The 15,418-nt window shown below is 36.7% G+C and overlaps 1 protein-coding gene across 1 annotated transcript; it reads left to right on the forward strand.

Annotated features, from left to right (window-relative positions):
* Window positions 1–21: 21 nt before the first annotated feature.
* On the forward strand, window positions 22–14,982 carry LOC124167030 (DNA helicase MCM9-like). The gene is made up of 13 exons (XM_046544799.1): window positions 22–230; window positions 366–462; window positions 3,315–3,496; window positions 3,645–3,811; window positions 3,887–4,024; window positions 5,572–5,678; window positions 6,225–6,441; window positions 6,951–7,187; window positions 8,252–8,398; window positions 8,510–8,685; window positions 8,778–9,017; window positions 10,847–11,019; window positions 13,503–14,982. The coding sequence occupies exons 1-13, from the start codon at window positions 200–202 to the stop codon at window positions 14,666–14,668; spliced, it is 3,078 nt and encodes a 1,025-aa protein (XP_046400755.1). The 5' UTR covers window positions 22–199; the 3' UTR covers window positions 14,669–14,982.
* The last annotated feature ends 436 nt before the right edge of the window (window positions 14,983–15,418 follow it).

The following is a 15,418-nucleotide window of genomic DNA, read 5'->3' on the forward strand; positions in this document are numbered from 1 at the left end:
GATATTGCGATCAGTTGTTGTGGCGGGAATGTTGACGTATTCTAAAGATATTTCTAATCATAATTTTTTGTCCGTATAGTTCGGCCCATGGCGTTGTTCCACCATGTGAAAACTTTCTTCGAAGTCATAGAAATCTAAATTAAAAATATAGCCATTATTATTCTCGTCGTATGTTATTTAAGCATCATACAATTCGATTATGCCTTTCCTCAACGATGACAGTTTAAAAGGTTAGTTTTTCCAAAATTACACCGTTTCAATAGACTTTTATTAATTAATTTTCATCTTAAATTTAAGTACTTCAGGAAATGATCGTGTTCTGCTAATTTCTGTGGTTGTTATGTGTCGTTCTTGGTCGTTCACAGATATGTTTATTTCTTACGTACTGGATAACCACCTAGAAGAAATCAATGAAATACTCTCAGCTGATGATGTCAATCTCCATTATTCTGTCACGGTTAAGTACGTCAATTTAAGTGCATTTTGTATTAATTTGCAATTTATTCACTGATGGATCACTAACTCAAGATCAAAGTTAATTTCATGTAAGATAACCAAGGAGGGAACAAATTGAAGACTGTCAGTCTTTTTTTTTTACAAATAACTGCCACAATAATAATCATATTTTCTTCAACTTCTGGGTTTAAGGGATTTATATTTACTTCTTATTGGGCAGATACCCTTGGGGAATAAAGTATGAGAACATTTATCACCGGTGGCAGCTGTGGCTCTCCAAAGTGTGGCCATAGTTGCATATGTGTTTGGCAAGCCACACTGGCTTGCCGCACGGCAACCACAGTTGGGCCATGGTATGTGGCAACATAGTTGCCACAGCTAAATCACAGTTCGGCCACTCAGTGGCCATAATTGTTGTGTTGACTGGGTGGTTGCCAAGCTCAACTGAGGTGTTTATGATATCATGAGTCGAACTAAAATTTGATTACTTCAAATGTTAATTTATAGCTTTTTATATTTTAAATATACCTATTTTTAGGGAATAGGGTTAAAATTGGGGAGTTAATAAGTTTTTCTTTAATTACCTTGAACGAGATACACCTGCAATGATCGGCGAGCTCATGCATGAATCTACTCTTTAAGGTCGTTGCTATCCATGGGAGACTGCGTTTATGAGTGGCTTTTGGAATTTGCAAAGTCATGTTTGTTATTATTTGAAGTGGATATTCTAAAGTCAAGAAAATTTATAAATCAACCTGATTCAGTCTTCATTGTAAAATTAATATTTGGGTGTAATGAATTCAAAATAGTTTAAAAAATCTAAGTTTGCGGGTGGCTGCCTGACCAATAACTTCATCATCAACAAAACATCATCCACATATCTGTGCCAGTAAAATGCATTTGAGACAAGGGGCACTTAAGAATTAAATAGTTTATTCTCCTGGTGGCAGAGTTGTTCCACTTGGATTCTATTTATGTTAAATGTGGTGTGCCACTGAGTTATGTGCATGAGGTAGCCCCTCAACCCCACACGGAAAATAGATATCTATAGATATCTATATATTGTTTATTTTCATCTATGAATAGATATATATCTAATAGATGTCTATTAGACATCTATTAGATGTGCAGGTGACAAGGGGCGATTTTGGATACATCTCCGAAAGTGTGTTTTAAAACGCGATTCGTGAGCTATGGAAGCGACATAACATTTGATTTAGGGACAATTTTTTTGGTTCCTTACTGGAGTGATGGCGGACTTGAAAAATTTTGCGACACATAGAATGATGAGTGGCGACTATGCCAACTGTATCTATATATTGTCTATTTTCATCTATGAATAGATGTATGATTCCATTGAATGGGCCTTAGTTTGGCTGTAATTAATTAATTTCCGAGTGTTATTTTTAACAATTGTTATAATATTTCAAAAAAGCACTATTTCTTCAACAAAGCAGTTGGTGTCGTGGTGAGCGCGTTTGGCTACGGAGTGGGGAACACAAATTCAATGCCATGTCGCGGTATTTTTTTTGTAGTTTTCATTTTGATCATATGGCGACAATTTTTTCACTAATGTTAATTGCATCAAGCATAGGCATGAGAAAATTTTTATAGATATAGATAAGTATAAAACAGATAATTAAATATCTAATAGACAACTACAGTAGACATCTACAGCAGATGTCTAATAGGCATCTACCTTAGATATCTATTAGAACTGCTGCTATTTTGACAATAATATATCTAATAGATATCTATGATAGATGTCTATTAGATAACTATTTATCTATCTGTAGATATCTAATAGATGTTTATTTTCTGTGTGGGACAGCATAGTAATTTTTTATGTCCAATTTTGTTTTCCTGCTTGGGGCTCTTTCCCTGAGACAAAGATAAAGTAGGTATAGTTTGTTGTCCAGCATACGCTCCATGATGAATACTTAATATTCAGCCATTGATTACAAAACCTGGTAAAAAGTGATCCCTTGTTCACTGTCTTGAATATTTTGTCATTCTTAAGTGGTTGAATTTTACTTAGAACTTCAGCTGGAAGGGTTTAGGAATATCCTAGTATATTTGTTGTCTACTAAGGGCACAATATTTATGGAGAAAAATCCCAAAATCAGAACATCAATCGATTGTGTAACGTTGTCGCAGAGTGCAAATAAAGGCTGATAAAAGAATCTTTGTGTTACTAATAAAACTTTTGCAAAGTTTTTCCTCATAGCATTATTTGTTGCAAGAAAGAACGTTTTTTTTTTTTTTGGGATGATGCTTAACTGATTTCAGCAGTACATATTAGTTTCTCAATAGCATCATCTAAAGTAAATATCATAGCACCCACCTATGATCTCTCACACTATCATAGTCATTCAAATGGCTAAATTTATAGGAGGGTTGGTACTCATGAGCACTCCTTGAACCCATGTGAAAAAGTCCTGATCATACCTACGATCACAATCTTCACAAGCGGAAGGTTTTCATTCTGCCATTGGAATCCTAGTGAACACTGGCCCCATGATGCCCTATTTCCCATAGTAGTGTACTTAGGGCAGAATACCTCTTAAAATATTTATGTGATGCATTATTTCTTGCATGCCAAATTTAAGCTAGAATTTTTTTCCTATATTCGAGGAGATATCCCCAAGACAACTTGAGGGTATCTCTTGGATATGAGATTAAACTATAATCAACCAGTAACCATTCATTTATAAATGTACTTAGTTACTTAGATATTTATAGTGTATGATGATGCATCAGTTTTCGTACGAGCATTTTAACTTTTTTTGGCATAGATGTTGTAGCTTATTTGAATATTTGTTTCTAATCACAAGTTTACTTGTTTTTTAACATTTCAGTTTTGTCAAACTATTCGAAACATGTACTATTTTGGGTGATGGGATTCTTTCCAATCCAACCAAGTTGATACCATTATGTGATAGAGCTTTGCTTGATGCCCAGCAAGCTGTAATAAATTTACAAGGAAATAATGTGGAGAAAAAATATGCAATCAAGCCAAAGGTTCATGCAAGAATGACTGGTTAGTATTTATCATCCCTGCGTCCAGGGTGATCTAATCCACCCAATCAGTAGCTACCTATCTCTAGCCATGTGACTTGTGATCAACTGTACCACTATTTTTCTATTATTTAAGAGATGATAAATATTTTCAATGATATTTTTTATAGCTCTTCCCGTTTGTCCTGAACTGCATCGAATAACATTGCCTAGAAATGACGATGTGGGTTGCTTCCTGCGATTTACTGGCACCGTTGTCAGGACGACTACACCTAAAATGTTGGAATTCCAGAGGACTTATAAATGTACCAAATGTGGTCACATATCTTTGGCTAAGGTTGTGGATTTACCTCTCATTTAGTATCAATTATCTTTTAGGAATAAATGATGATTATTTTAACTCTTGTTTCAGGCTGATTATGATCAATTTTATGCTATTCCTGCTCCTTCAAAATGTAAAAATCCTGAGGAGTGCCCAGGAAACAACTTTTCTGCCATCCAAGTGATTGACTCTACTAATTTCAAGGATTTCCAAGAAATAAAAATTCAGGTATGATAGTGCAGGGCAAGAGAAAAGCAAAAGGAACCTTAGTTAATAGGCCTAAAAAACAACGTCATAAGAGTAAAAAATTAATTCTGAAAACTTTAAATGAATTTTTACGGTATGTCAGCCAATTTCGATAGACCAAGATTCTGGCAATTATTTCTTATTATTTCCAATAATTATGGATGATGTACTCTTAACGGTAGGCCTATTAGTGGACAGAAAATTTGTTCGTTCCTCAACTGGTACCCCATTCCCAGGTTAACCTGTGACTGAATAACTAGGCAACTCCCTTCCTAATGAGTGGTCAATGCTGCAGTATGCTTGCCTAGTAAAGGAGCTGGTGAGCGTTTTGTTTTCAGTTGTTTTATCCATGTGCACATTTAGTGATTAGAGACAATAGGCTAGAGGCTTGCATCATAACATGAAATCTGGAAGCTTTCTGAGTACTTAAATAATTATGTATGAGAGAGACTTCTCATTCTTCTCCTTTCTTTATGGAAGCAAGGGCCAACAGCGTTGGTGTGGGAGTTACTTCATTTGCTTACCATTTTTTACAAGAACTATGCAGGCGTCTTTTGGGCGAATCCCCTTCCCTTCCTCAACAATACCTTTATGCAAGGGGATTGCCCGGCTGAAACACAGATGACTGGTCAGTTGCAGATGCGCATCTACTCCACATAGACGTGCAAGGGCAGGAAATGCCCAGGTTTTTGACTGCTTGCAGGTCTTTCGAATTGGTCCATTCAGGACTTTTTTGAAATATTCAGAAGGTGCTGTGGGGTGCCTTTAAGGTACCCTTGTTCTCTATCTCTCACATGTACTGGGGCTGAATATGACTGGCTTTCACTACCAGTTGCAGACTTCTGCTGAAAAGGTGCTCCATTTTTCCTTTCCCCCCTCCATGTTATCATTGCAAAACTCACCCATCAGTACATATTCTTATGCATCATCGATAATAAAGCAGGCCATGCGCATGGTGCTTAATCTTCCTTTGATATGTATTTCCCCAGTTCAATTATGTTGAATATAGCGATTTCTGATTCTTCTGCTGAGGGCAGCATTTACATCCCATTCCAACAGTTATCTAATGTTTGTGTCACCCCAGGGCGGATCCAGGATTTTTTCTGGTGGGAGGCACAAGGGTCTAACAGGTCTTTTCATATTTGAGATTAAAAGCAAAATAGTACAACAATTACTGTGGAAAATATTCACTTTATTTTGATTTGAAAATTATTAATATCAAATTAAATGATCGAGGCTCCGTAATACACAAAATAAAATGAACGTGATAATAAGTATATTAAGAAGCTTGTCTATTTTTAAGTGCGTGGGGGGGGTCTGTGGCCCCCCTAAATCTGCCTGCAGACGTGCATGCCTGTTGACCCCTAAATTTTGTCTTATCACTGAGTCACTCACTGCTTCGGGTAGAAGGAAGTGACTCAAGAATGGAATTATGCTACTAAAATAATATACCTATGATGTTAGTAAAACTTTAAATAAATGCTAATGGAATTTAATAACCTGATTAATTAAATGTTATCTTTTGATAGGAGCAAGCATCAAAGTTGAACATCGGAACAATTCCTAGATCAATGTGGGTGACTCTAGAAGATGATCTAGTGGATTCGTGTAAGCCTGGTGATGATGTTACTGTTTGGTAATGCCTACATTCTAATGACTCTTATAAATTGTGTATTATTAATTATGTTATTCTATTGCCTATTGTACATTTGAACAACTTTTTTAGAGTTCATTATTTCCTCCATTATTTTCATATTTTTCATAACTTCTACATATCATCTTAAAAGAAGTTTGATCTTTCTTATCAATAATTCAATGCTAATCCCCTTTATTTAACTGCAGTAGCTGTATCTGTGAAAACTATCATTTTATGTAGCATGTTAGTTATAGCTTCTGTATATCATTTATAGTTTTATTTAGGAAGCATTCATTGAATTCATCAATTCCAATATGTTGGGAGGGTTACATGTTTCTATTAATATTTTTTACTTACTGCTAAAGTAATACTTATTAAGACTTAAAAAATATATCCACACTATTATTTTTACTCTTATGCATTCTCCGTATGTACAAAAATTGGTCAATCCAGCAGTTAATGTTTTCTAAATTTACCAAACCATTTATTCATGACTACTTCGAGCGAATTCGATCTTGGTTTCTAATGAAGTTATTTTAATTGCAGTGGTACTGTTCGGAGACGCTGGAATCCATTGAGTGTTGGAAACAGAAGTGAAATAGAACTTTCATTGCAAGCAAATCATTTACAAGTTTGCAATGACCAAAAGGCATCAATTTTGATCACTCAGGAAATGAAAGATGAATTTGAGCAGTTCTGGAAATTGAATTCACATCAACCTCTCCATGGCAGAAATATTATCTTGGCTTCATTGTGTCCCCAGGTATGTTGCTTACTATTTTTTAATCCATGTTTATTGCAGATTTATAGATGGCCTAAATTTAACTTAATATTTTTCATTTATAATTGCATATTATTTGGAAATGCTTGTGCTGAAAAATTAAAGAGATTGTTTTATTTTGATAGTGCACCAACATTTTATAATAATGTTTCTTTACCTATAGATTGCATTTGTGTTTTTGTCAACCAACGATTTGCTTCATAAAAACGAAAACTTTGTAATAAGGTTGTTTTTTTAACAACGAGAGTCTACTATATATGCATTTGTATCCCAATGTTTGTTTGGTCTGCAATATTTTGTCAAAAGCATTCGAATAATCTTCTTCAGTAACTCTGCTGTTGAGTCTGTTAGATTAAGTGAAACATACTCTTCATGATATCTACTAGTAACAGAAAAAAATCTTGATAACCATTCTTTTGGGTCCAGTTTTTTGACTTTATCTTGAAATAATAGTTTCTGATATTTGGTGTTTTTCTTGTGTCTTGGGACAGGTATTTGGTCTGTACCTCATAAAGCTGGCGATTGCTGTAACTTTGGCTGGTGGTGTGCAGAGGATAGACTCAAGTTCGGGAACTAAAGTGAGAGGTGAGCCTCACATGCTATTGGTTGGTGATCCTGGCACTGGGAAATCACACCTTTTGCGCTTTGCTGCTCGACTTTGCCCTCGCTCTGTGTTTACTACAGGTGTTGGGTCAACATCTGCTGGTTTAACAGTGACTGCTGTTAAGGTAAATTATGCTTATGTGACTATCACCATCAAGCCTCTAAGTTTTGAAATAAAAAGAATTGAATTCCAAAAGAGTAAAATTCATTGGTGTAGCTAGGAGTTTGGTTTGGGGGATAAATCAAATTGAATTACTTGGTTGAATATACATGGTTATTATTACCCCGCACCAGGTAGTAATAACCAGGCAAATTGAGGTCTGTGTGCATTTATTAAAGGAACGTGTTAGAATTAGTTAATCATACAACTAAACTACTAATAGGAATAAATTATTGTGGGCAAATTAAGTATAAAATATTAAATTACTGTATTTAAAACAAATATGATTGCTGTGATATGATTTGTTTTTATTTTTAGGGTTATAGAGAGGAGGTTCTATCCCACTCATGCCTCCCAATAGTTACACCTCTGGTGTAAGTCCTTTCAGTAAAATTTTGAGTCTAAAAACTTTCTATTCATCTCATCAATTTGACTCTTTAGTGTGAATGGATATGTTATTGTATCTAATATCCATTCATGAAAAAATATGCAATAGTTCTAATAGCCCCAAAAATAAACATGAAAACTGCTCATCCCAGATTCCTTCCCAGGGGACAGTGGCATTATCAAAAATTTCGTTCGTGGGGGGGGGTCCAAATCCAGGGGGGAAAATTGAAAAAAAAACAGGGTACTTAGTGGAAGGTTTTAAACTAATTTGAACTCTTTTCATAATTAAAAAAACTTCATTTGTTAAGGAAATTTTGTTTTCTTTTATGAAGGAAAATAATTTTGTTTTTATATTCTAGGGGAGAGAGTTAGGGGGAGGGGAGTCCAGACCCCCCCTTGGCTACGCCACTGCCAGGGGACATATGTCACCCTAGAATCCATGGCTTAGTGTGTTGTAACTCTGTTAGGAATACCATTGGGTTGATTCATGTAGGGACATGTTTGTATCCATCAACTTCTGTGATTTCACTCGTAAAAACCATGTGTTTTAAATTCTTCTCTTTCTGTAGCATTCACAATTTATTTTATGATTTTGTTACGTTGGATTTTTGTGCAAATTTACACTCATAGATTTGATCCTAGGAGAATAGTGGTTGGCAGCTGGAGGCTGGTGCTTTGGTTTTATCCGATGGTGGCATTTGCTGCATTGATGAGTTTAACTCTATACGAGAGCATGACCGAGCCAGCATTCATGAAGCAATGGAACAGCAGACTATCAGTGTTGCTAAGGTATATTATTCATTGCTTGTTAAGTTAGTTATGGTGTATTAGTATGGAGTATTTTTGGTGAGTTCAATTAAGCATGTTCTTAAATAATGTTCATTCTTTTCATCTACATAGGCTGGACTTGTATGCAAACTGAGTACAAGATGTACTATTCTAGCTGCAACAAATCCTAAAGGCCAGTATGATTCAAATCACCCATTAAGCATAAATATTGCAATAGCTAGTCCTTTGCTCAGCCGATTTGACCTGGTGTTGGTTATGCTTGATTCTCGGAATGAAGACTGGGATAGGTATGAGAAAGTTACCAGTTGTGAGCTTTAAGAAATGAAAAATATGTAGTATGTGATGCATGTATGCTTAATCTGATATTTTTTGTTTCCAGCATGGTATCCAGTTTTATTTTGAAGGGAAAGGACCCCATAAAATCAATGGAGGTAAAAAAATCAGCTAATCTGTGGAGTTTAGAAAAACTTCAAGCATACTTCTGCGTAATTAAGCATCTCAAACCCACAATGTCTGAGGGAGCCAATCAAATCCTCAGAGAATATTACCAAGCCCAAAGAAAAGCAGATATCAGGAATGCTGCTAGAACGAGTGTGCGGATGCTGGAAAGCTTAGTTAGGTAAGGCACTTTGAGTTTCATAGGTTTCTCATCTCTATGTCAGTGTAGAATTCTTATGATAATTACAATTATCCTGGTTTTTCTGTGTCAAATAGTTTTTTTTATTAATATTGCAAAAAACATTCAAGTTTACTGCACCAATCACTTCAGTCTGTAATTGTAATTTGTCAGTCAGTGAAATTGAATGGGTGGCCCTGTTACTTAATGTATTTATTCATTACTCCTGATTTAAACAGCTATCTCACTCAGAACTGATACCAATCTCATTTCTCATATTAGAACAATCTACAGTGAAACCTCGATATAACGACACCCCACGGTGCACTAATAAACACTCGCTATAGCGAATTGTCGCTTTACCGGAGGTGGAGCAAATAATAGCCAATATACCTGTTGCGAACAGATATACAGGAACAGGGGTGGTGCGGTGACAGATAAACATCTATCTGATAAACGTAATCATAAATCCAGACGAAAGGCGATGGTTTTTTGCATCACTAAATTTCCTTACTCAAATAACGACTAACTTTACAAACAATTTATAAGCGCCGCACTCAATAAAAATCATGCAAAGCATTGTTTCGTCAATCATTATATTTATCGAACGACAGTTTACCACGTAAATTTGAGACTGAGCACTCCATTAACTCCATTTCTAACAGATCGCTAGCAATTACAGAGGTTAAGGAGTCTTGATGAAAGTCTTCCGGCGGTGAAACCCTTGCTATGGCGAGAGCCAACACCGAAAGGGTCTCGTAAAAACAAATTTTTTAACACGCTTATTATAAGGTCAATTGACGGTGCATCGGCTATCTCTCGTAATAGCGGGGGTGTCGCCATAGTCCGTACTCATTTTAACGAGGTTCCACTGTATAATGTAATATGATGTGGAGGTATGACATTTGGATGAGGTGATTAACAGCTACGTTCATTTACGACGAGAGGATTGGGAACAGGGCTATTGCAGGGGGAGGGGAAAGGTCATTTGTAAAGGAATTGTTTTGGGGGAGGAGTTTGCTCCCTTGCAAAGTGTTATCACAGCACTCATAAAGATATTTGAAAATGACACTCATAGGTCAACCTTTGTCAGTAGTTATCAATAGTGTGGAATGTTACTAGGTGATTTTCATGGTATGGTATTTGGAGGAGGCGACCGACAGCGTAGGTCATTTGCGCCATGAGGGAAGGGTAGGTAAGTAAGGGTGGAGAGAAACCCAGCATCGGTATAAGCCTGCTCTTAATGAAAGGCCCCAAGGGGACCACGGCTTAACGTCCCACCCGACAGACCGAGTGTTGTGCTTCAAATGTCCAACACACAACATTCAAGCAGGTATCAGGCAGTCTATGAAAACTCTCTGCCTCTGCCGGGATTTGAACCCGAACTCTCGGTGTGGGAAGCCAACACTCTAGGCACCACGCCAACGCGATTCCTGTGAATTTCATTTTCTATTCTAAATGTATGTTTTTACTAAGTTTTGCTCCAGATAACTGTTCATATTCTTTAATTAGTTTACTGGCACACAAAGTTTGGCACCAGAAACAGTGCTTGTCTCTTTTTTTATTATTAATCTCCAAACAAAATAAGACCTTTTTGCCTCAAAGTGCTTTTCCTCGAAGCCCTTCCTAACAAAAAAATTGGTGCTCTTTCTGATTGTTTGAACTAAGAAGGTACAGTAGTCTCTTCCCAAACTGCTATAAAACGTTAATCCAGCCCTAAATATGCCAATTTTCATGAATTGGACTTTAATTAATGCACATTGTTTCATGCTGTTGTGTTACTTTCTATACAACAAATTTATCTGGTTTCATCCATTTGATTATCTCTAAAGGTTATCACAAGGGCATGCCAGATTGATGTATCATGATGAAGTCACTATCATGGATGCTGTTGTGGCTGTTTCACTGGTTGAGTCATCAATGCAAGGTGCAGCGTTGATCAGTGGAGTTAATGCTCTTCATGCTTCTTTCCCTGATGATGCTATGGAGGAATACAAAGTGCAAGGTGAATAAACGCATTACATTTTAGGTCCAATAAATTAAATGAATGAGGTTCTCTACATTTTGTGCAGTATTTTTTGTTCACCATGCATTTTTCTGTGTATCCTATTTTTATATGTTGAGTGGCTATTGTTATATAGCATTTTCTAAAGTAGCTCCAATGCTTTGTATAATTGGTCGTAATTTTCCATTGCGAGTGGTGGATTATCTTATGCACCATGCCATTTCACAAACCTTTTTGGAGTTCTTTCACTGCCTCTTGTACCATTAGTCCATCCTTCCTTATGAGTCACAGCTTTCGGGTGTTCCTCCATGTTATGTTGATCATACGTGATGACAGTTTCTCCAGCCATCCTGCTGGCTTCTTCAGGCGGAAGAAGTCCTACAGGATGCTGGATAAACTGTCGTCACCTATGGACAACACAATGCAGAGTGTAACACCTAATTTTGAGTGGTTTGTTTTGGTTTTGGTGTGACGAAATAAAAGCAATAATAAGCAGCAGAGGTGGAGTGAGGTAATTGTTGGGTTTGTTGACGGCGCGGGAAGAAGTGAAACGAGGGGACTCGGATTGTGATAGTTATGGCGGACGGGTGTTCCCTCGCTCCCGAGTATGTATTATTTAAAGTGAAATAAAATGTTTGAAAGTAACGTGAAAACGAAGTGAAATTAATTGAAACGTTACATTTTGGCGCCGCAACGTGTAGGGCACGACTTCTCGAGAGGATCGAGACCACGGAACGCCTGAGGAACGAGTCGCGTCGTAGAGAGCGGGAATTCAAGATGGCGGGAGTGAAAAAATTTTACGAACTGAAAAAGGTGGATTTACAAAGTTTGTTGAGGAATCGGGGATCGACGACCCAAGGGGCGAAATTTGAGCTGCAGGAGCGTTTAAAGCCACTTTTGATAAAAGAAGGGGTAGATATAGAGACACATGAGTTTTTAAAAATGTAACGTTTCAATTAATTTCACTTCGTTTTCACGTTACTTTCAAACATTTTATTTCACTTTAAATAATACATACTCGGGAGCGAGGGAACACCCGTCCGCCATAACTATCACAATCCGAGTCCCCTCGTTTCACTTCTTCCCGCGCCGTCAACAAACCCAACAATTACCTCACTCCACCTCTGCTGCTTATTATTGCTTTTATTTCGTCACACCAAAACCAAAACAAACCACTCAAAATTAGGTGTTACAAGAGGAATGCCCGAAAGCCGTGACTCATATGGAGAAACACCATGGAAACCTTTGATCCATACTTCCTTAGTTCATCTTGCGTTATTGTTTCAATCATCCCTACTTCATATTCATATTATTTTCTTAGCCTTTCTGTCACATCATGAAAATTCCTGTTCCTGAAAATTCTCGTCTCTTTCTATTTATATCTGAATTCATCATTTAGGACAGTTTCTCATCGCCATTTGTATCAAAAACAATTCTTCCTGATTGATTGACTGTTTGAACATATCATTGACCGGTCGCATTGAATGCAAACAAATAATTCTCATCCGTAGGTACGTACATGTTATAAGATGAATAAATTTATGTTTGCATGACTTTGAAAAATACTTTTCATTGCTTTCAAAAATACAATGCATATTTTGCATTTGCACATTTTAGACTTAGTCCCAGTGCTGTAGCTGGCCATTTCATGAAGGAGCGGGCAAAAAAAATTCAAAAATGGACGAAAAACAGCCTGCCCACAAAACGGGAGACAAACAGTGGCAAGTCATAATTAATTCCTGCCTCCCCTCTGCAGCAGTTCTCCTTTTCAAAACTAGCCACTGCCATACAACAATTAATCCCTTGTCCTCCTAAAACCTCTGTTTGCAATTGGCCCATGATTCTCGCGATTGGGCCATGGCAAGCAACAAGGTAACAACTGGTAGCCCAGCAAGGTCAACCTGAGCGCAAAGCACGCTGGTGGAGATTGTTAGTCACTGATTTATTTACCTTATTTATTGTTAAAATTGTGTAAGCAATGAAATTAAAATGCTTGCTTCCATGCTTAATCATTCCATTTCAATTTTGGACAGCTAAGTGCGTCAATGAAACAAAACCTGTCTTTAGAGTTTAGGCACTTCATTGTGGTGAAGTTTTCTCGGGTTTCACACCGGGTCAGGTCATCCATTTCTCCTTCCAACGTTTCGATGAACAACTCGCCCATGACGAAGACGATGGGCGAGTTGTTCATCGAAACGTTGGGAGGAAAAATGGAGGACCTGACCTGGTGTGAAACCCGAGAAAACTTCACTGCAATTGTTCGCCGGGAAAAAACCAAAAATTTTAACCCTTCATTGTGCTTGGAGAATTAAATGGTGAAGTAGAAGGCACCCTTACTTGTTTTATTAATGAATACCTGAGTATTTATATTGAAGTATCCATTCAATGTGGTTTTGAAACCATTGGTGTGACTCTATCATCCAATTTTGACTAGGGGATATTGTGAATTTGAACCTAAATCTTTACTTTCATTTCCTTTCAAGTCGACTTGATACTGCAGAAACTGGGATTGAAGCATCTTTTAAAGGAGGAAATGGATGACCTAGAATCTCAAAATTCATCACAAATCAATGATGCTACTGTTAATCGTAAGGATGTAGAAGACTCTATAAGCTATTCTCCTTTGGATACAACCTTGATAAGTGAGGATAATGATGATGAAAGAGGATTAAGCAGCTATGGGTTTCATTCTAGAAATTCTCAGGATAAAAGTGACTTTGAAGCATCCACCTCTAATACTTCTAAGAATAATTCTACAATCCAAACACAGCCAGAAACAGGCAATAATGTGAAGGATAACAATAGTACCAAAACTTTACTCTTGTCAGATAAATTGCAAAACGTGTTGGCTGGTATTAAAAGGAATAAAGATAAAACCTTGTATGGTGTGGCTGAATGTCAAGGGAATCCTTCAAAATCTGTAGCTAACAATAACAAGAAGAGATCAGCAGAGAGTAATAATATTAATAAAGAGAGAAAGAAGCCTGCAAAAGATTCCACCAAGAAGAGCATGAGCAATCAGACTGAGAAAATAGAATCAGGAGAGCATACAACTAGTTGTGGGGAATCAAATTCAAATTTTGGTATTATTGACACAATAGAGGAAATGCAACAAGATGTCTCATCATTGAAATCTTGTGAGAGTGATCAAGGCAGTGGTATCAAAGTCAAAATTAATGATCTCAAGAATAGGTTTTCTTTTAAAGCTAGCAAGAAAAATGACAGTTTGAGCAATGTGAGTTCTTGCAGTGTGCCTAAAAGGAGTGATGACAGTATAGAGGTGAATAAACTGGACCATGGCAATCAAGATGAACTTAGTGCAATATGTGCTGAACCAGATAAGCATGAAACTTTGGTGAATGAAAAAAGTAAGGATACCAGTCGGTCAAGCAAAAAGGAAATTAAGGAAAATAGTACTCTGGAAACCCACAATTGTAAGAAAGATAGTAAAAATTCCGTAGAAAGAGCAATGGATAAGAAATCTAAAAGAGTGAATGAACTAGTCATGTATGCTAAGGGTTTGTCAGCCTTAACACCTTCATTTCCAAGTCAGAAGGTAAGTTTTCCTTCCACTCAGTATTCCTCCCAAATATCTAATGTGTTCAACGCAGGTGATTATGCTGATGATGATATAGATTTTGATATTTGATTTCTTAAGGAAGAGAATTTTGATAGTTTTCTTTAAGGACCTGATTACTTTTGTATTTTCGTTATAAAATTTAAACCTTTGGGATCAATATTTGTTGATAAATATTTTATATGAGTGTATGTATAACATATTAGATATCAAGTACAATATGATATTTTTTTATTGAATTTAGATGGTGCATAGGAGATAAATGTATGTATTTATACGGAAGAGAAAAGTAATTATGTTTGTGTTATGAAATTCTGTGACAAGCACATGAAATCAATGTAAGTTTAATGATTTTATTAAATGTATTGTTAAATAAACTCTTTAATTTTTCGTACATGGTTGTATGATCCATGTTAGTTAATGATAAAAAACTTAAATAAAAACCTGGTAATGCTGACATATGGGTCCATTTGGGACATCAACAGTGGCACAGACTCAATGGGGCTTGAGGGGGCCCAAACCCCCTCATAAATACCTGATGGGTGTGAGGAAAAAATGTGTCAGGCTTGTCGATTTTCCTTGGAGTGTCCAGAAATCGAGATTCAAATTATCTAATGTTGATCATACGACTCTTCTAAAATTCTTAAAAATCACTACTTATAAAATTTCTTGGGGCAAGATCCCCGGTTTGGGCCCTTCCAATATTTTTTGTAAGTCAGCATCCCTGGACATCAATGGGTAGTTAATTAAGTGACTCAGTGGGCAGTGTGTTGGCTTAGTCTAGGGTGAGCTCACCAATCCAAACCAACGTTCGGTTTACAT

The sequence above is a fragment of the Ischnura elegans genome, chromosome 10 (assembly GCF_921293095.1).
Source record: "Ischnura elegans chromosome 10, ioIscEleg1.1, whole genome shotgun sequence".
NCBI lineage: Eukaryota > Metazoa > Arthropoda > Insecta > Odonata > Coenagrionidae > Ischnura > Ischnura elegans.